The following is a 19,106-nucleotide window of genomic DNA, read 5'->3' on the forward strand; positions in this document are numbered from 1 at the left end:
GCATGAACCACTGCACCTGGCCGACTTAGCATAATGTTTTCAAGGGTCATCCATGTTGTAGCATGTATCAGTACTTCATTACTTTTTACAGTCAAATAATATTCCACTGTGTGGATGTGCCATATTTTGTTTATTCATTCATTAATTAATGGAAATTTAGGTTGTTTCTACTTGTTTACTATTATGTATAATGCTGCTGTGAATATTCTTGTGCAAGTTTTTGTGTGGACATATATTGCCCAATAATTTTTTCTTTTTCTTTTTTTTTTTTTTGTGACAAAGTCTTGCTCTGTTGCCCAGGCTGGAGTGCAGTGGCGCGATCTTGACTCACTGCAAGCTTTGCCTCCCAGCTTCACTCCATTCTCCTGCCTTAGCCTCCTGAGTAGCTGGGACTACAGCGCCCACCACCACACCTGGCTAATCTTTTGATAATTTTTAGTAGAGACAGGGTTTCACCGTGTTAGCCAGGATGTTCTTGATCTCCTGACCTCATGACCCGCCCACCTCAGCCTCCCAAAGTGCTGGGATTACAGGCGTGAGCCACTGCACCCAGCCTGCCCAATAATTTTTAATGATCAAAATTATAAATTATGTTTATAACTCAAGTTCCTCATTAGTAGAGAAAAAATACAAATAGAAATGTACAAATAATCCTGAGACCGGGTGTGGTGCCTGTAGTCCTAGCACTTTGGGAGGCTGAGGCAGGTGGACCACTTGAGGCCAGGAGTTTGAGATGACCCCAGCCAACATGGTGAAACCCTGCCTCTGCTAAAAATACAAAAAAATTAGCCAGGCATGGTGGCGCACACCTGTAATTCCAGCTACCTGGGAGGCTAAGGCATGAGAATCTCTTGAACCCAGGAAGCATAGGTTGTAGTGAGCCAAGATCATGCCACTGTACTCTAGGCTGGGTGACAGAGTGAGACCGTTTAAAAAAAAAAAAGAAATGTACAAATAATCCTGAAACCTAATGTTAGTCTTGTCTTTTATATTTCTTTTTTTTTTTTTTTTTTGAGATGGAGTCTCGCTCTGTCACCCAGGCTGGAGTGCAGTGGTGCGATCTCAGTTCACTGCAACCTCCGCCTCCCGAGTTTAAGCGATTCTCCTGCCTCAGCCTCCTGAGTAGCTGGGATTATAGGCACCCGCCGTGGGATTATAGCCGTGCCTGGCTAATTTTTGTATTTTTAGTAGAGGTGGGGTTTCATCATGTTGGTCAGGCTGGTCTCGATTTCCTGACCTTGTGATCCACCCACTTCGGCCTCCCAAAGTGCTGGGATTATAGGTGTGAAACACCGTGCCCGACCATTATATTTCTTTATCAACATTTTGAAACGATTAAATTTGTGATTCTATTCATGTGTATTCTGGTAACAGCACTGCTGCATAGTAAAATGGGAAAAGGTAGAAAGAAGAGAGTAACAAAAGGTTTAAATACATTCACTTATTGAACCCCATATTATCGAAGTTAGATCATTAAAATGGATGCTCTCCAGCTTGCTCAAACAACAAAGTATATGTGAACCTTGCAGCCATTTGCATCTTTCTCGGAGGCAAGCACTTTATAAAGAAATACATACTTAACTCTATAGTAAAATTTGCAGCCTTATAGGAGGAAGCATTAGATTAATGCAATAAATACTTTATGCAGATGACGGCTAAATCTTGGGAGTGGGTGCAAGCGGCCTGCTTTCCTGGTAGCTGATGCCTTGCATCGCATTTGTACTCTGGAACAACAGTTACTCTGCTTGCTCTTCCTGCAGTTAGGGAATGGTTCGGTCTCTACAACAAGTTATGACTGCTTTTTCTGGATTCAAGTTTTATTTTATTTTTATTTAATTAATTTGGTTATTTTTTTGGGAGACAGAGTCTCACTTTGTTGCCCAGGTTGGAGTGTAGTGTCATGATCAGGGCTCACTGCAGTCTTGACCTCCTGGGCTCAAGTGATCCTCCCACTTCAGCCCCCCAGTAGCTAGGACTATAGGCGTGTGCCACAGCACCCAGCTAATTATTATTATTATTTTCTTTTTTTTTGAGCCAGAGTCTCGCTCTGTCACCCAGGCTGGAGTGCAGTGTCGCAGTCTTGGCCTACTGCAAGTTCTGCCTCCTGGGTTCACGCCATTCTCCTGCCTCAGCCTCCCGAGTAGCTGGGATTACAGGTGCCTGCCACCAGGCCTGGCTAATTTTTTTGTATTTTTAGTAGAGATGGGGTTTCACTGTGTTAGCCAGGATGGTCTCGATCTCCTGACCTCATGATCGCCTGCTTCAGCCTCCCAAAGTGCTGGGATTACAGGCATGAGCCACTGCACCCAGCCATTTTTTTTTTTTTTTTTTTTTTTTTTTGAGAAGGAGTTTCACTCTTATTGCCCAGGCTGGAGTGCAATGGCACGATCTTGGCTTGCTGCAACCTCTATCTCCCAGGTTCAAACGATTCTTCTGCCTCAGCCTCCTGAGTAGCTGGGATTACAGGCATGCACCATCACGCCCGGCTAATTTTTGTATTTTTAGTAGAGACAGGGTTTCCCCATGTTGGTCAAGCTGGTCTCGAACTCCTGACCTCAGGTGATCTGCCCAGCCTTGGCCTTCCAAAGTGCTGGGATTACAGGCATGAGCCACCGCGCCCGGCCTTAATGTTTTGTATTTTTAGTAGAGATGTGGTTTTGCCATGTTGCCCAGGCTGGTCTCGAACTCCTGGACTCAAGCCATCTGCACACCTCAGCCTCCCAAAATGCTGGGATTACAGGCATGAGCCACTGTGCTCAGCTTCTGGTTCAACTTTTATATTTGTTTGTATAATCTTCATATAATAGTTTGAAAATTTATCCATATGTAGTAATATTAAGGTTGAAAGTTCATTTTAATAAGGAAATGAAAGCAAGGGACTCATCCTCTGAGGATGATTAGAATCTGATATAAGTGCCACTTTTATAAATGTAAAACAAAATCTTAAAAACAAAATTTTAAGAGAAGGATAATAGAGCCAGGAATTGCTTCTCATTTATCATTATTATACTTGTTGGTCAGTAATCATAAACTAAATTGATTAACTTATTGTAACATGTCAGTTTAGTTGTTTCTTTTCTCTTAAATCTAAGCTTTTTCATTAAAACCTAAAAGAACCTCTAAATTTATGACCTATCAGTGTTTATGTGCCAACAAAGATTAATGTCCACAATGATTATCTGACCTTTTTAAGTGGCTTGTAATGATTAGTTTGTTCCTAATAGTGGGTGTCTTAATCCTGTGGCCTTTTATTGCACAACTTTTGATATTATTGTCTTTTTTTTTTGAGACGGAGTTTCCCTCTTGTTGCCCAGGCTGGAGTGCAATGGCGTGATCTCGGCTCACCACAACCTCTGCCTCCTGGGTTCAAGTGATTCTCCTGCCTCAGCCTCCTGAGTAGCTGGGATTACAGGCATGTGCCACCACACCCAGCTAATTTTATAGATATTGTTTATTATATTAGGTTTTTCTTTTGTCCTGTCTTCAGCCTTCACCAGCACAGGCTTTGACCGTCACACTTCTCCAGTGTTCAGCCCTGCCAATCCAGAAAGCTCAATGGAAGACTGCTTGGCCCATCTTGGAGAAAAAGTGTCTCAGGAACTGAAAGAGCCTCTCCATAAAGCATTGCAAATGCTCCTGAGCCAGTGAGTTACACTGCTGAGTGGGATGTGCTTCTTTAAGTAGTCTCTGGATCTCTCATGCAGCACTGGACTGGGTAGGGCTGTGTTTTAGGTGAACAGTGTCACTTCTTTTCTCACTTTTCTTTACATTTTCTTCATTTGCTTTCCCAAAGCATCTCTGTGTTTTGAATGACAGTTTTGCTTTAAAGGAGTGATTTAGCTATTCCAACATAGATTTGTTAATTTGTATTTATATGTTGAGCTGTCAGGTTTCAACGAATGCTTTTACCAGGTTGTAAATGCAAGCTATTTCACTTCCCCCGACCACTTTTTACTGCCATTTCCTCTAGTGGCGACATGAATATAATGGCTAGCGTTTTGTGCGTTGTAATGTGGGATTAACATTATATCTGTATTTTAGAATTCTGTATTTAACATTGTATTGACCGGGCACGGTGGCTCACGCCTGTAATCCCAGCACTTTGGGAGGCCAAGGTGGGCGGATTACGAGGTCAGGAGTTCAAGACCAGCCTGGCCAATATGGTAAAACCTCCTTTCTACTAAAAATATAAAACTTAGCCAGGCGTGGTGGCGCACGCCTCTAGTCCCAGCTACTCGAGAGACTAAGGGAGGAGAATCTCTTGAACCCGGGAGGCAGAGGTTGCAGTGAGCCGAGATCCTGCCACTGCACTGCAGCCTGGGTGACATAGCGAGACTCCATCTCAAAAAAAAAAAAAAAAAAAACCCAAAAAACCATTATATCTATATCCCAGAAGTTGCTCAACTTTAGGGTTGCACATCTGCCAATGGAACTGCTTCTACATTCTTATAGAAAGAACTTCTCTCCTAGCTATGGTTCTGACCATATTAAAGCTAAAGGCAAGAAGCTAGTAATAAGGAAAGTATTAAAATAGAACCAAATCATTTATTATAAATATTAAAAAGTCAGCCTGTAGTCCCAGCACTTTGGGAGGCCGAGGTGGAGGTATCACTGGAGGTCAGGAGTTGGAGACCAGCCTGGCTAACATGGTGAAACCCCATCTCTAGTAAAAATACAAAAATTAGCTGAGCATGGTGGCAGGTGCCTATAATCCCAGCTACTCAGGAGGCTGAGGCAAGAGTATCGCTTGAACCCAGGAGGCGGAGGTTGCAGTGAGCTGAGATCATGCCACTGCACTCCAGCCTAGATGACAGAGGGAGACTCCATCTGAAAAAAAAAAAAAAAATTTCTTTTTTTATTTTCGTGTAAGCAAAGTATATATCGATTACCATTTGTTAGAAGAAAGTAATTTGGGTTTTAGGAGAATTTGATTTTTTGTTGCATAGTATTGTGAAATGAGCAAATGTAAAAATACTAATTATGCTTAAACAGTGAAGTGAAATTGTATTTGGTAATCTCAGTACTTTGGGAGGTCCAGGCAGGAGGATTGCTTGAGGCCAGGAGTTAAAGACCAGCCTGGGCAACATAGCCAGACCCTGTCTCTACAAAAAAAATGTTTAGAAAATTAGCCAGTGTGGTGGCATGTTCCTGTAGTCCCAGCCACTTGGGAGGCTGAGGTGGGAGGATCACTTGAGCCCAATAGTTTGAGGCTGCAGTAAGCTATGATCACACCACTGTGGCACTCCAGCCTGGGCAACAGAGCAAGACCTTGTCTCTAAAAATAAAAATTAAAAAAGTCGTATGTGGATTTTCTTAACCTAATGTATAGTAAAATTTAAATATAAATGTGGAGAGAAGTATATGGGTGTTGGGAAATAAAACTTACACAGGAAATTTGGATTTACAGCAGTTGTTTTCAAAAAGTGTTCTATGGAGCCTTAGGCATTGAGGTGCTGCGGGGGTCCTGAAGAAGTGAGGGATAGTAAGTGGGTTAAGCTCATTAGGGCCTCTCCACTCTTCTTTCTTTTTTATTTATGTATTTATTTATTTTAAATTTTTTGTAGAGACAGGGTCTCACTATGTTACCCAGACTAGTCTTATAACTCCTGGCCTCAAGCAACTCTCCCACCTCAGCCTCCCCAAAGTGCTAAGATTACAGGTGTGAGCCATTGTACTAGCCTTATTTATTTATTTTCCCACTCTTCTTAAACCAGAGCACGTGTGCTTTCATATATTTTATATTCTGAGGTTACATGTAAGACTTGAAGAAAGAAATTTGCTGCTTCGCTCCTCTCTCCACAAAAATGTAAAAGTTATCTGGACTAGGAGTAAAATAATGAAGTGAAAGGTGCAGTCTTTTAAAAGAATCTTTTTCCTGGCCGGGCGCGGTGGCTCACGCCTGTAATCCCAGCACTTTGGGAGGCCGAGGCGGGCGGATCACGAGGTCAGGAGATTGAGACCATCCTGGCTAACACGGTGAAACCCCGTCTCTACTAAAAATACAAAAAATTAGCCCAGCGTGGTAGCGGGTGCCTGTAGTCCCAGCCACTCAGGAGGCTGAGGCAGAAGAATGGCGTGAACCCAGGAGGCGGAGCTTGCAGTGAGCCGAGACTGCGCCACTGCACTCCAGCCTGGGTGACACTCTGTCTCAAAAACAGAAAAAAGAATCTTTTTCCAAGTTTGATACAGACTTTGGCTTGGAGCAAACCATGTCACCCTTAATATTTCAATTCTCCACGTGTTAATTTTAACTTTATGGTGTAGTATAAGCTCTTCGAAAACAGTGTTATGTAACTTTTTAAAAGTATTGTTTCTGAAGTCCTTCTTATGATCTATAGGAAAAATTGATGTCTTCTCACAGCAAATTCTATTTAAAGGAGAATTGGCTTGGACAAATGTTTATTTTTTTCCCAAATCTTGATAGAATTATTTTTGAAATTGGTTATGTATCAAAGTCAGGTCTCTTTCTTTTTTCAGAAATCTGTTTTTAGAAGTTTTAAGCTCTGTTACTAGTACCTTGAAAATAATTAATGGATGATAAACTACATAAACTAGAAGTATTGAAGGCAGTATTGTAAGGTAGAAAATACCACTGATTCCTCCAAAAGGTTTTGTTAATGTAGGAAGTTATTGCTGAACCCTTCTTACAGAAGAACAACAGCTGTTTCAAAAAGGTATCCTGCCCTGCTCTTTTCTTCTTTGCTCTATTCTAATAGCTCACTAGGTAGGATTGGTTATTTAGCTACTTACTTTTCTATGTATTTGATTTCCTTTGAATGTTTTAATCTGCTGCATTTTTTGTGCATGTATGTCTGTGTATATGATGTTTCAAATCGTGTTTCATTCAGAACGATGCTAAAATACTTTAGCCTGGTAGACAATCAGTAAGGACTACTGTGACCCGCAGCAGCACCAGACAGTTCAGGAAAGGAAGTGAGGGGACTGATATACGCAAGTAAAGCTTCAGGGAGAATATAGGTAGGTAGACTGTGTAGTATCTGCTGAAGTTCAAGGTTTACACGAATCTGCTACTTAGCCCAAGGCATCTGAAAAGTACTAGGCTCACTTTAATGGGAAGGTGATGGCAGGAAGATAGTATATGCTGTTTACATTTCATCATTACAGAGGCCATCTCTAGTATCTCATTTCCTTTCAGCATCACTTTAGTATTGATTTGATACAGACTTAGGTGAAAGGATGATGCCTGTGTCATCAGGATTCTTTTCTGAAATATCTAGACCAGTGCTATTCAATGCAAGTCACATATAATGTAGTTTTAATATGTAATTAAAAACTAGCAGCCATGTAAAAAAGTAAAATGAAATTTAAAATTTTTAATATTTTATTTAGTCCAGTACATCTAAAATATTTCAACATGTATTCAGTACAAAAAGTTATTGAGCTATTTTGGATTGTTTTTTCTTCCTCATTGAAATCTAGTGTGTATATTATACTTTGAGCACACTGGCCACGTTTCTAATGCTCATTAGCCACAGGTGACATCGAGACATTGTCTTGGCATGTGTCAGAATCTTCACTTGAGATGGGAGTAGTATAATGGCCTTTGATACCAGATCTAACTGAGTGAATTCCTGCCTTGCTGCTTTCCGGCTATGTGGGTTTGGGATAATTTCTTAGCTTTTCTGAGCTTTGGTTTCCAAATATGTGATATGATAATATGTAATATAAAATATAAATATATAAAATATTAAAACCTAACATAATAAGCTACCAGTAAGTGGTAGCTATTATCAATCTTAAATATTCTTAAACTAAGGAAGTCATAGGTCACAGTGGACAGAGCAGAAAAATGCCTTTGGGGTAGTTTATTTATTTATTTAGTGTTTGCTGTTTTTTTTTTTTTTTTTTTGGGAGACAGAGTCTTGCTCTGTCACCCAGGCTGGAGTGCCGTGGTGCGATCTCGGCTCACTACAACCTCCACCTCCTCCTGAGTAGCTGGGATTACAGGCATGCGCCAACACGCCCAGCTAATTTTTGTATTTTTAGTAGAGACATGGTTTCACCGGGTTAGCCAGGCTGGTCTTGAACTCCTGACCTCAGGTGACCCACCCACCTCAACCTCCCAAAGTGCTGGGATTACAGGCGTGAGCCACAGCACCTGGCTGGGATGGGATTTTAAAACCCTGCAAAAGCAAGACTCCTTCTCTTCTTTTTTTTTTTTTTTTTTTAATTTGAGATGGGGTTTCGCTCTTGTTGCCCAGGCTGAAGTGCAGTGGCGCAGTCTCGGCTCAACTGCAACCTCCACCTCCTGGGATCAAGTCATTCTCCTGCCTCAGCCTCCTGAGCAGCTGGGATTACAGGCGTGTGCCACCACACCAGGCTAATTTTTGTATTTTTTTTTCTAATTTTTGTATTTTTAGTAGAGACAGGTTTTGCCATGTTGGTCAGGCTGGTCTTGAATTCCTGACCTCAAGTGATCCACCCGCCTTGGCCTCCCAAAGTGTTTGGATTACAGGCGTGAGCCACTGCACCCAGCCCATTCTTTCTTACATGTTTGTTAATACTTTGCCCAAAAGGAGGGAAGGTAAATTTTTAATCTATTAATTTTTAATTAATAGATTTTAATTAATTTTAAATCTATTATCTGAGTAGTTGATGCCTTCATATGTTACTTGGTCCCAAGTCTTTTGTTTTTAAAATTTACACATGAAACCGTGCTTTAAATAAAGTACTTGAAGTCACTCAACAAATGAGTGAGTGTTATCAATGATTCGAGTTTTTGGTATGACTAGGACTTACATAGAAATAATCAGAAAGGCTTATCTCTCTACCCTTGTATCATAACACTCCAAGTTAAAAATAGGACTCCAGCTGGGGGTGGTGGGACAGGCCTGTAATCCCAGCTAGCACTGAGGCTGAGGTAGGAGGCATCAGTTGGGCCCAAGGAGTTTGAGACCATCCTGGGCAACGTAGGTGACTCCATTTCAAAACAAAAAAAATTTTTTTTGAGATGGAGTCTTGCACTGTCACCAGTGCAAATATTTCAGCACGTATTCAGTACAAAAAATTATTGAGCTATTTTGGATTGTTTTTTCTTCCTCATTGAAATCTAGTGTGTATATTATACTTTGAGCACACTGGCCACGTTTCTAATGCTCATTAGCCACAGGTGACATTGAGACATTGTCATGGCATGTGTCAGAATCTTAACGACCAACAGGCCAACAACTGTGGTGAGGTGCCATTGATTATCAGATGAAACCTGATTTCAAAATGTTAAAATGCAGGGGGTGGGGAAAATGTGTGTCCCTGAATCTACAACCATCTTCCCTGATTCTGTTTTCAGTCTGTGGTCAGAGAGATCTGAGTTCAAATCCCAGCCACACCACTTCCCAGCTGTAGGATGTATTAACTGAGGTAGGCTGAGGTTTGCTGCAATCCCTCAATCTCAGTGACTTCACAAGAGAAAAGTTCCTTTGGCGTCATGCAAATCTGCTACAGGTGTGGCCACGTAGCAATGCGAGGAACCACTTGGAACTTATAGTTCCAGGACCTCAACACAGCCTCGTCTACCACCACCAGGGCAAGAAAGAGAAAGAGACTGGATAATTACAGAAAGTCTCTTCCTGCTTCAGCCAGGAAGTGGCACCCATCACTTCCACCCACATTTCATTGGCTGGGCTAACCACATGGCCCTGCTTAACTGCAAGGGGCTGGAAAATGTACTTTCCTGGATACTCAGGAAGGAGGAAAGACCAAAATATTCATGCCAATAGTTAAATCTAGCGTGATAACCTTCAGCCTTCCCTGAGCCTTTGTTTCTTGTAAACTCCCAACACCGGAGTGCAGTGGTGCGATCTCGGCTCACTGCAATCTCTGCCTCCCTGGTTCAAGCGATTCCCCTGCCTTAGCCTCATGAGTAGCTGGTACTACAGGCACACACTACCACGCCTAGCTAATTTTTTGTATTTCAGTAGAGACAGGGTTTCACCATGTTGGCCAGGATGGTCTTGATCTCCTGACTTCGTGATCCACCCGCCTCGGCCTCTCAAATGCTGGGATTACAGGCATGAGCCACCGCGCCTGGCCAAAAAAAAATTTTTTAATTAAAAATTTAAAAAATGGATTCAATTTATTGCGATATTTATTTCAACTCGTCTCCTCAATATGAAAAGTCTTCCAGTGACATGTCTCTTTAGTTTTAAAATATTTTAGATTTTTTGCCTTTAAAAAAAGTTAAAATTCTGGTTTTCATTGTGCTAATGAGATCATTTTTATTTATTATTTTATCCTGTATTAATAATTCAGGTATTTCTTTGTAGCATAAAAATCCTATTCTGTAAGTTCCAAGCAGTTACAAAAAAATTACTAGAATATACATTTATCTTGCTATGTTATTAACTATTTCCCAAGCATGCATCACAGCTTATAGAATGCTTGAAAAAAGTGCATACCAGTGTGAAAAGCCACGTCTTGTACAAAACAGTATGTTGAATAATCCTTGTCAGTTTAGCAAAAAGTTCAACAGAGTAGTGACTGTATATGTATTCATCTGGAAATATAGAATTTTCCTTCTTTGTGACACAGACTTTTAAAAAAATCTCTACAGGCCAGTGACATATCAGGCATTTCGGGAATGTACACTGGAGACCACAGTTCATGCCAGCGGCTGGAATAAGGTATCATCACAATGATCTTTTCTCTTAAAAGATTTTAGTGTGTTAATGATAAGACATAGGAGGAATTGCTAGCATCATGCAGCAGAAAACTGTTAGAGCTCATTCTTTAATGCACAAATCTATGTTAAGTGGATATTTTTGGTTAAACTGGTTTTTTGAATAATGCTGCAAGGTCCTGCTTGGCTCAAAATTATGTGTCCTATAGTGTGGCCCCTTCCTTTCTGTCCCAATTTTCCCATCATTTCTTCATTTCTCTGTGTTAGACATGACATTTATCTCCAGATGGTTATATATCTATTAACATGTGAGTGTGTCTTGGGGAAAAAGAATAAAGACTTCACTTGGGAGGTAGCCTCTTCCCGTTCTCTTAGATGAATAATACCATTTATGTTTTATAACTTACACAGTGTCTTGTGTCACATACCATTTGAGCATCCCAACTGTCCTTTGCAGAAGACAGAATGGATTTTATTAGGTCTTGTTTATTACTTAGCTAGTTAGGTAGGTAACCAGAAAGAAAAGTTAAATGACTTGCCTAGAATCCCTTGACCAGTCAATATTGGAACCAACACTAGAACTAAGATCTGATTCTAGCTTCTGTTTTTTCCACTGTACATATTGCTTATCTACTATCTTAGACTGTATTATCTACTTAGCACCTTGAGAAGGCAGGGTGTAGGGGGATGCAGTATAGGGTGGCTCAGTGCAGTATGAGAAAGAAGGGCAGCCCTGAGGGACACAGTGCTGGAGATGAGAAAATTCAGGACAGGTACTTTCACAGACACCTACCTCTATTTGGAATTGTTTGTCATGAGTCAGACATGTGACCTTATGTACCTAATTGATGTATATTAGGTACATAACCAAACTTGTTTCAGAGTTTAGCTTTGCCATGGACTGGATATATGTCTGTGGGCGGGTTCTCTTTTAAAAAAAAAAAAAAAAAAATTTCGGCCGGGTGCAGGGGCTCATGCCTGTAATCCCAGCACTTTGGGAGGCCGAGGTGGGTGGATCACCTGAGGTTGGGAGTTTGCAACCAGCCTGACCAACGTGGAGAAATCCCGTCTCTACTAAAAATACAAAATTAGCGGGGCATGGTGGCGCATGCCTGTATTCTCAGCTACTCAGGAGGCTGAGGCAGGAGAATTGCTTAAACCCAGGAGTCGGAGGTTGCGGTGAGCCAAGATTTCACCATTGCATTCCAGCCTGGGCAACAAGAGTGAAACTCCATCTCAAAAAAAAAAAAATTTCAACTTTTATTTTAGATTCAGGGGACGTGTATGTGCAGGTTTGTTATAGGAAGCTCTCTGAATCTTAGTTTTCTCATTTGTGAAATGGGAAACAATAATACTAGCCTCATAAGTTTTATTAGAATTAAATGAGATAATACGTGTTCAGTACTTATTAAGCATATTATCAGGCATCATAGTAAAGCTCAGTAAACAGCAGCTATTATATTAGCTTTAACACATGGGACCTTATTCTCAAATAGTCACTATTAATAGAATATTTGTATGTTACCTATTGGTACATAATTTGTTAAGATATCTATTTGCCTCGTTTGTTTTTTTGGAATAAGAGAAAATATTCTCTCTGATACAGACATTTGAAATAGACTTATTTTATTTATTTATTTATTTTGAGACAGAGTCTAACTCTGTCGCCCAGGCTGGAGTGCAGTGGCTTGATCTTGGCTCACTGCAACCTCTGCCTCCCAGGTTCAAGTGATTCTCCCAAGTAGCTGGGATTATAGGCACCCGCCACCTTGCCCAGCTAATTTTTGTATTCTTAGTAGAGATGGGGTTTCACTGTGTTGGCCAGGCTGGTCTCCAACCCTGACCTCGTGATCGCTGCTCACCTCAACCTCCCAAATTGCTGGGATTACAAGTGTGAGCCACTGTGCCTGGCCTTTTTTTTTTTTTCCTCCAAGTTGGAGTCTCGCTTTGTTGCCCAGGCCTGGAGTGCAGTGGTGCAATCTCGGCTCACTCACTGCAGCCTTTCCCTCCCGGGTTCAAGCAATTCTCCTGCCTCAACCTCCCAAGTAGCTGGGCTTGCAGGTGCCCACCACTATGCCCAGCTAATTTTTGTACTTTTAGTAGAGACAGGGTTTTGCCATGTTGGCCAGGCTGGTCTCAAACTCCTGACCTCAGGTGATCTGCCTCCCTTGGCCTCCCAAAGTGATGGGATTACAGGCATGAGCCACCCTACCTGGCCTGAAATATATTTTATAAAGGGCTGGATGCAGTACAGTAGCTCACACCTGTAATCCCAGCACTTTAGGAGGCCAAGGCAGGAGGATCGCTTATGCCCAGGAGTTTGAGACCAGCCTGGGCAACATAGCAAGACCCTGTCTCTAAAAAAAAAAAAATAAAGCCATACATGGTGGTGCGCACCTGTATTCCGAGCTATCTGGGAGGCTGAGGTGAGAGGATGGCTTGAGCCTGGGAGGTGGAGGTTGCAGTGAGCCGAGATCATGCCACTGTATTCCAGCCTGGGCAACAGAGCCAGACTGTCTCAGAAAAAAAAGAAAAGAAAGCCCATACCTATTAGTAGTCACTCCACCTGTTAGTAATTACTCCCCATTTTCTTTCCTGCTCCTCCCAGCCCCCGACAACAATGACTTTACTTTCTGTCTTAATGAATTTGTCTTTTCTGGACATTTCAAATAAATGGAGTAATATAATATGTGACTGAAGTCTCTTTTAATATGTAGACTTATCCTCCCTCTTTTTTCCTCTCTTTAATTCAGTTACAAGTTATTTTTCCTGTAAAATGTTCTAATTTCTGGGTTTTATTGACTATATCGCTGAGATGTCACTTAACATGTTCTTCTGTGTCTGACACTTCCTGATCAGATTCAGGTTCAGTCTTTTTGGCAAGAATACCTAATGGGTAGTTTTATCTATTTCCTATTGCATCACACTGGGTGACATAAAATATCTGGTTGTCTCTTACATTGTATTTTGAAGCACACAAGTCAAAGACAAACCTAATCAATGAATTCGGTACAGATAAAATTTGTAGAATATGATTTTTATTAGGACTGTTAAGTCACAGAAGGGTTAAATAGATTGGTAGAGCAAAATATGTCACTGTTATCATAAATATTCATTGTAATGAAAGGGACTGTCAGAACTATAAATTAGTATGCTTCATTTCTGCACCAAGCAAGCTCATATATTATTTAATAAAAGAATAATGTCCCTAAATTTAAGTAGGTCTAACCTGTTAAACAAAGAGACCACATAGTGTATGAAGAGATGTCAGGAGATTAAATAAGTGTGTGGATAAACGTAAGCCAGTGGAGGTAATCTGTTTTGATGGTCAAAAATACTTTAGCATTTCATTGCAAAAACAATTGAAGAAAAAAAAATTATATATGATGTGGGGATTACTGTTATCCAGTAAGGAAATGACTTTTGAGAAAGAATCAAACATAAAACTATTTGCTGACTTTTTAGACCTAGACGTGTGAGTCGTGGGTTCTTCTAGGAGTGGATGCCTGGGGATCTAGTTTTGTTTTAACATTTAAAAAAATAATGTGGGAGATGAGAGTCCAAAAAAAATCAGTTGTGCAGATTATGTAAAATTCTTGTGGATAGTAAAATGTCAAGTTGATGGAGGTCAGTTGTAGAATTAACTCATGGAGCTTTGTGTGTAGGATTATGTGTAAATCCTCTTAGGATTTAGCTGCTTAAAGACAATCTAAACGGTACAGTGGCCTTGGACGTCATCATACAGGTCCCTGAAGATAGCATGCCAAATAGGTAAGCCTGGTATATGATAGTCATTTAATAACTGTATGAGGAATGAAGGGAAAAAAACGAATCATCTGACATAGCATGTACCACCAAGAAGCGTATTACCAACCGCATAGAAAATGTCCATCCTGAAAAATGACGTTTCTGCACTGTGGTTACTGCGTTTCAAGAAAGATACTGGAATAGGGAAGATCCAGAAAAGGGAACTTAAGTGATCAAATGGATCACTTTGCATTGCAATGGAGCAATGGCCATACGAAAAACAGAATAAGAGAATAGTGGATTTCAGACTGAAAGTCTAGTGAATGAGGCTTTTCACTCCTCTTTCAGGAGTGAAAGAGAACTGCAGAATTATCACTAGATTCTTACATAGTAAAACTAGGGTGTCTGCTTTTCGATATATGAAAGAGTTAAATTTGGAACAAATAAAACTAAGTGGTATTTTATATAACAAGCATAAAATATTTACAACTCATTTCCCCAAGAGGTAATAGAGCTTAAACATGAATAACTTTAAAATGTTATATTATTGTGGATTATTATGGGAAATTAGAATGTTTTGAAGTCCAGGACATCCCGGGCCTTTAAGTTGATATACAGGTTAGCACCACTGGTTCATAAGCCACTCCTTACCTGCTCCTACCCAAGGCAAAATATAAACAGTTTTTTGTTTGTTTGTTTAATAGTATAAATTTTCTTATTGTGGAAATGCCTAATGTATTCTTCTTTATAGCCCTATACTACTCCATCAGTGTTAAGGAGTTTTCAATATATTTTGGGCTGGAATGCCTTTAGAATGTCAAGAAGTAAAGATATTATGTGTTCATTGCATTCTTCCTTTCAGATTTTGATAGAGATTCCCCCAGGGCTGCTTTCTCTTCCTTTCTTTAGAAGCCAAGGAATATTAGTTTGAAATATAAACTCATTGTTTTTTGTTTGTCCTCCTGCAGAAGTATTTTGTCATCCCTCAGTTATTTCCTTGGCAGTCTACTAACAAGGAACTGGAATTGGTTTCATTTCCTTTTGCATTCCTTTTGCAGGCATATGGACCTCTTGATGTTTTAGACAAAAGAGACTGCATGCAGATGGCTACCTGAATACTTAGTTTTTTTCAATATGCATTTTTTTTTTAAAGGAAGACAGGGACTCTAGTTAGTTTCTGTTGTAATTCTAGTTTTCTGCTATTATAAATAATGCTTCAGGCTGGGCATGGTGGCACACGCCTATAATCCCAGCACTTTGGGAGGCCGAGGTGGACAGATCACTTGAGGCCAGGAGTTTGAGACCAGCCTGGCCAACATGGTGAAACCCCATCTCTACTAAAAATACAAAAAATTAGCCAGGCGTCATGGCGTACACTTGTAATCCCAGCTACTCAGGAGGCTGAGCAGAGAATCGCTTGAACCTGGGAGGCGGAGGCTGCAGTGAGCCAAGACTGTGCCACTGCCTGGACGAAAGAACGAGACTCCATCTCAAAAAAAAAAAGAAAAGGAAAAAGAAATTAATTAATAATGCATCAGTGAATTTCCTTCTGTATATGTTATTTCTGTCACACACATACATGCACACACATGCCTAATTATTTTCAATAACTATTTCTGCCTCCCTATTGTATAAAACCTACATGGAGTATTCAGAAAAATCCTAATAGAAGTTACTGTTTTATTTCCTTTATATAATGAAAATAAAATACCTTAATGATGCATTTAAATATAATTTTCTAGTAGTTGAACATATAAAACACATTATAAGAATTTCAGTGTGGTTTTTTATTCTCTCATCTTTGCATTGAAGATTTTGGTGCCTCTGGTTTTGCTACGACAAATGCTTTTGGAATTGACAAGACGTGGTCAAGAACCTTTGAGTGCACTGCTGCAGTTTGGCGTGACATATCTGGAGGACTATTCGGCAGAGTACATCATTCAGCAAGGTGGCTGGGTATGAGCTGTTACATATTAAAAATATTTTCTTGAAAAAAAATTAGGTTTGTTGTTGTTGTTTTTCTTAAGAGATGGGTTCTTGCTGTGTTACCCGGGCTGGAGTGCAGTGTCTAATTGCTGGCACTATCATGGCAGGCTTCGGTCTCAAACTCCTGGGCTCAAGTGATCCTGCCTCAGGTCCTGAATAGCCAAGAGCACAGGCTGGGACTATAGGTGCCCACCACTGTGCCGTGCTCTATCCCATACTTTTTGATATGTGATTATTATTATTACTCAGTTGGTTCAGTTGTTTATAAATTTCCCTTATATGTTCTTTGACCCTTGAGTTACTTAGAAATGTATTTTTAAATTTCCAAATATTTACAGGTTTAAAAATTTTGTTTTCAATTACTAATTTAATTCTGTTTCATCAGAAAGCACGACCATCATGGCATTGAAACTTGAGTTATAGCCTACTATCATGATCAATTAAAAAAATATATATATAGGGCTGGGTGCAGTGGTGCACATCTGTAATCCCAGTGCTTTGGGAGGCTGAGGTGGATGAATCACCTGAGGTCAGGAGTTCAAGACCAGCCTGGTCAACATGACGAAAGCCCATCTGTACAAAAAAATACAAAAAATTAACTGGGCTTGGTGGCATGTGCCTGTAATCCCAGCTACTCAGGAGGCCGAGGCAGGAGAATCACTTGAACCCGGGAGGCGGAGGTTGCAGTGAGCCATGATGGCGCCACTGCATTCCAGCCTGGGCAACAGAGCAACAACAACAACAACAAAATATATATGTATACATACACACACACACACACACACGTATATATATACACACGTATATTTTTATGTATGTTTCAGAACATATATTCTCTAATTGTTGGTGCAGAAGTCTGTACATGTCCATTTACATTTAATCAGTCTTAATAATTACGTGTTTTAAATCTTTCAGTCATTTCCAATTATTTTGTCTGATTATTTACTAAGAGAGACATGTTCGATTTGCTACTATGGTGGTAGATTTTCCATTTTCCCTTTAGTTCTGTCAATTGTAGGTGACTAAAAGTTGTAATTATTGACCCCTGGTGAATTGAATGTTTTGTTATTACAGTTATGTTCTTTGTCTCTAAAAATGTTTTTTTGTCCTAAAATCTATGATTTTTTTCTTTTTAAATAATCCAGCCCCAAATGTTAAATATCCCTTTGATATTAAAGGATATCTTTAATTTCTCGCAATAATACTTGGTAGTTTTAAATGTAGAGGTATTGTACAATGTGGGCTTCCTTCCACATCATACTTAGAAATGTACTTATTTCTTTTTTTATTTTTATTTTTAAAATATTTATTTCTTTTTAAATAAAAAGAGACAGGGTCTTTCTATGTTGCCCAGGCTGGTCTCAAACTCCTGAGCTCAAGCAGTCTTCCTGCCTTGGCCTCCCAAAATGCTAGGATTAGAGGTGTGAGCCACCACGCCCGGCCGTGTTTCTTTTTTAATAGTAGTTAAATAGTTTGGATGAACTATATAAATTAAAAATGACATTAATGAAAATACTTGCCAAATAAATGTTTATGCTCGAGACCTGATTATAGCTTCTGGTTAGGATTTCTTGTCTTGTCTTACTTAGCTGAACTGAACCTTCCCTCCTTCCCTCCCTCCCTCCCTCCCTCCTCTTATTCTTTTTTTTTTTTTTTTTTTTTTGAGATGGAGTCTCGCTCTGTCGCTAGGCTGGAATGCAGTGGCCCGATCTCAGCTCACTGCAACCTCCGCCTCCTGGGTTCAAGCAATTCTTATGCCTCAGCCTCCTGAGTAGCTGGGACTATAGGCACGCACAACCATGCGCAGCTAATTTTTGTATTTTTAGTAGAGACGGAGTTTCACCATGTTGGCCAGGATGGTCTTGACCTTGTGATCTGCCTGCCTTAGCCTCCCAAAGTGCTGGGATTATAGGCATAAGCCACTGCCTGGCCCCTCCTCTTATTCTTTAAAATATCAGTATATACATCCCAGCATTTGTATCTATATCTTAGTTTATCTTTTTATTTCAACTTCTCTTGTGCCAAGCAGTCATTCATTGTTCAGCCATTTATTGAGCACCTGCTGCATACTGTGCCCTGTTGTGGGTTCTCAGTAGAGAGCTGTCAGCAGAGCGTGTCCTTGACCTGAGATGGATGACACTCTAATGGAGAGACCACAGTGAAGATACGTAGTGTACCTTCATATACTACATGGTGTTACATGCTGTGACAGCAACGCAGGGAGACACACATGATGTGGGGAATCAGAGTTTTTATGTTACTCGGGGAGGCTGCACCGAGGAAGTGACATTTATGCGGACGTCACTCATCTCCTTGGTTTAATCTCACTGTTTATTACTTTAGTCTTTTCACTTCCATTCTTGCTCCAGGGTTTTTTTCTTTCTTTCTTTCTTTCTTTGGGCCTAGAAATGGTTTTTAAGTTTATTTGTTGTAATTTGCCCAACAGTCAGTGATTCTGTAGAGAGAGTACTTTTCATAAAGTATACTACTCATTATTGTTTTTTAGCCACTATGCGTCTGAGGGTTTGAGTTAATTTTTAAAATATGTAAATTTAATTACTATGGATACTAATATCAAACATCCTAGGTTTACGTGCTTGGTAAATGCTTACTGAATAAAATCCTGAGCATTTGTCTTAGGAAGATAAAAATATTCTTTGAGCTGTTCTTAAAAATAAGAATTGTGACAATTTATTGTTATTGTTGTCTTCCTACTTTAGTACTTTTTAAAACCTTT

The 19,106-nt window shown here is 40.1% G+C and overlaps 1 protein-coding gene across 1 annotated transcript in view; it reads left to right on the top strand.

The window, feature by feature from the left end:
- Positions 1 to 19,106, top strand: part of BCL2L13 (BCL2 like 13) — a 79,555-nt gene that overhangs the window by 35,253 nt on the left and 25,196 nt on the right. Inside the window, 3 exon segments of the mRNA XM_009234083.4 lie at positions 3,488 to 3,644; positions 10,571 to 10,640; positions 16,196 to 16,339. Coding sequence (XP_009232358.4) covers positions 3,488 to 3,644; positions 10,571 to 10,640; positions 16,196 to 16,339 — 371 coding nt within the window.

This window comes from Pongo abelii, chromosome 23 (genome assembly GCF_028885655.2).
Source record: "Pongo abelii isolate AG06213 chromosome 23, NHGRI_mPonAbe1-v2.0_pri, whole genome shotgun sequence".
NCBI classification, from domain to species: Eukaryota; Metazoa; Chordata; class Mammalia; order Primates; family Hominidae; genus Pongo; species Pongo abelii.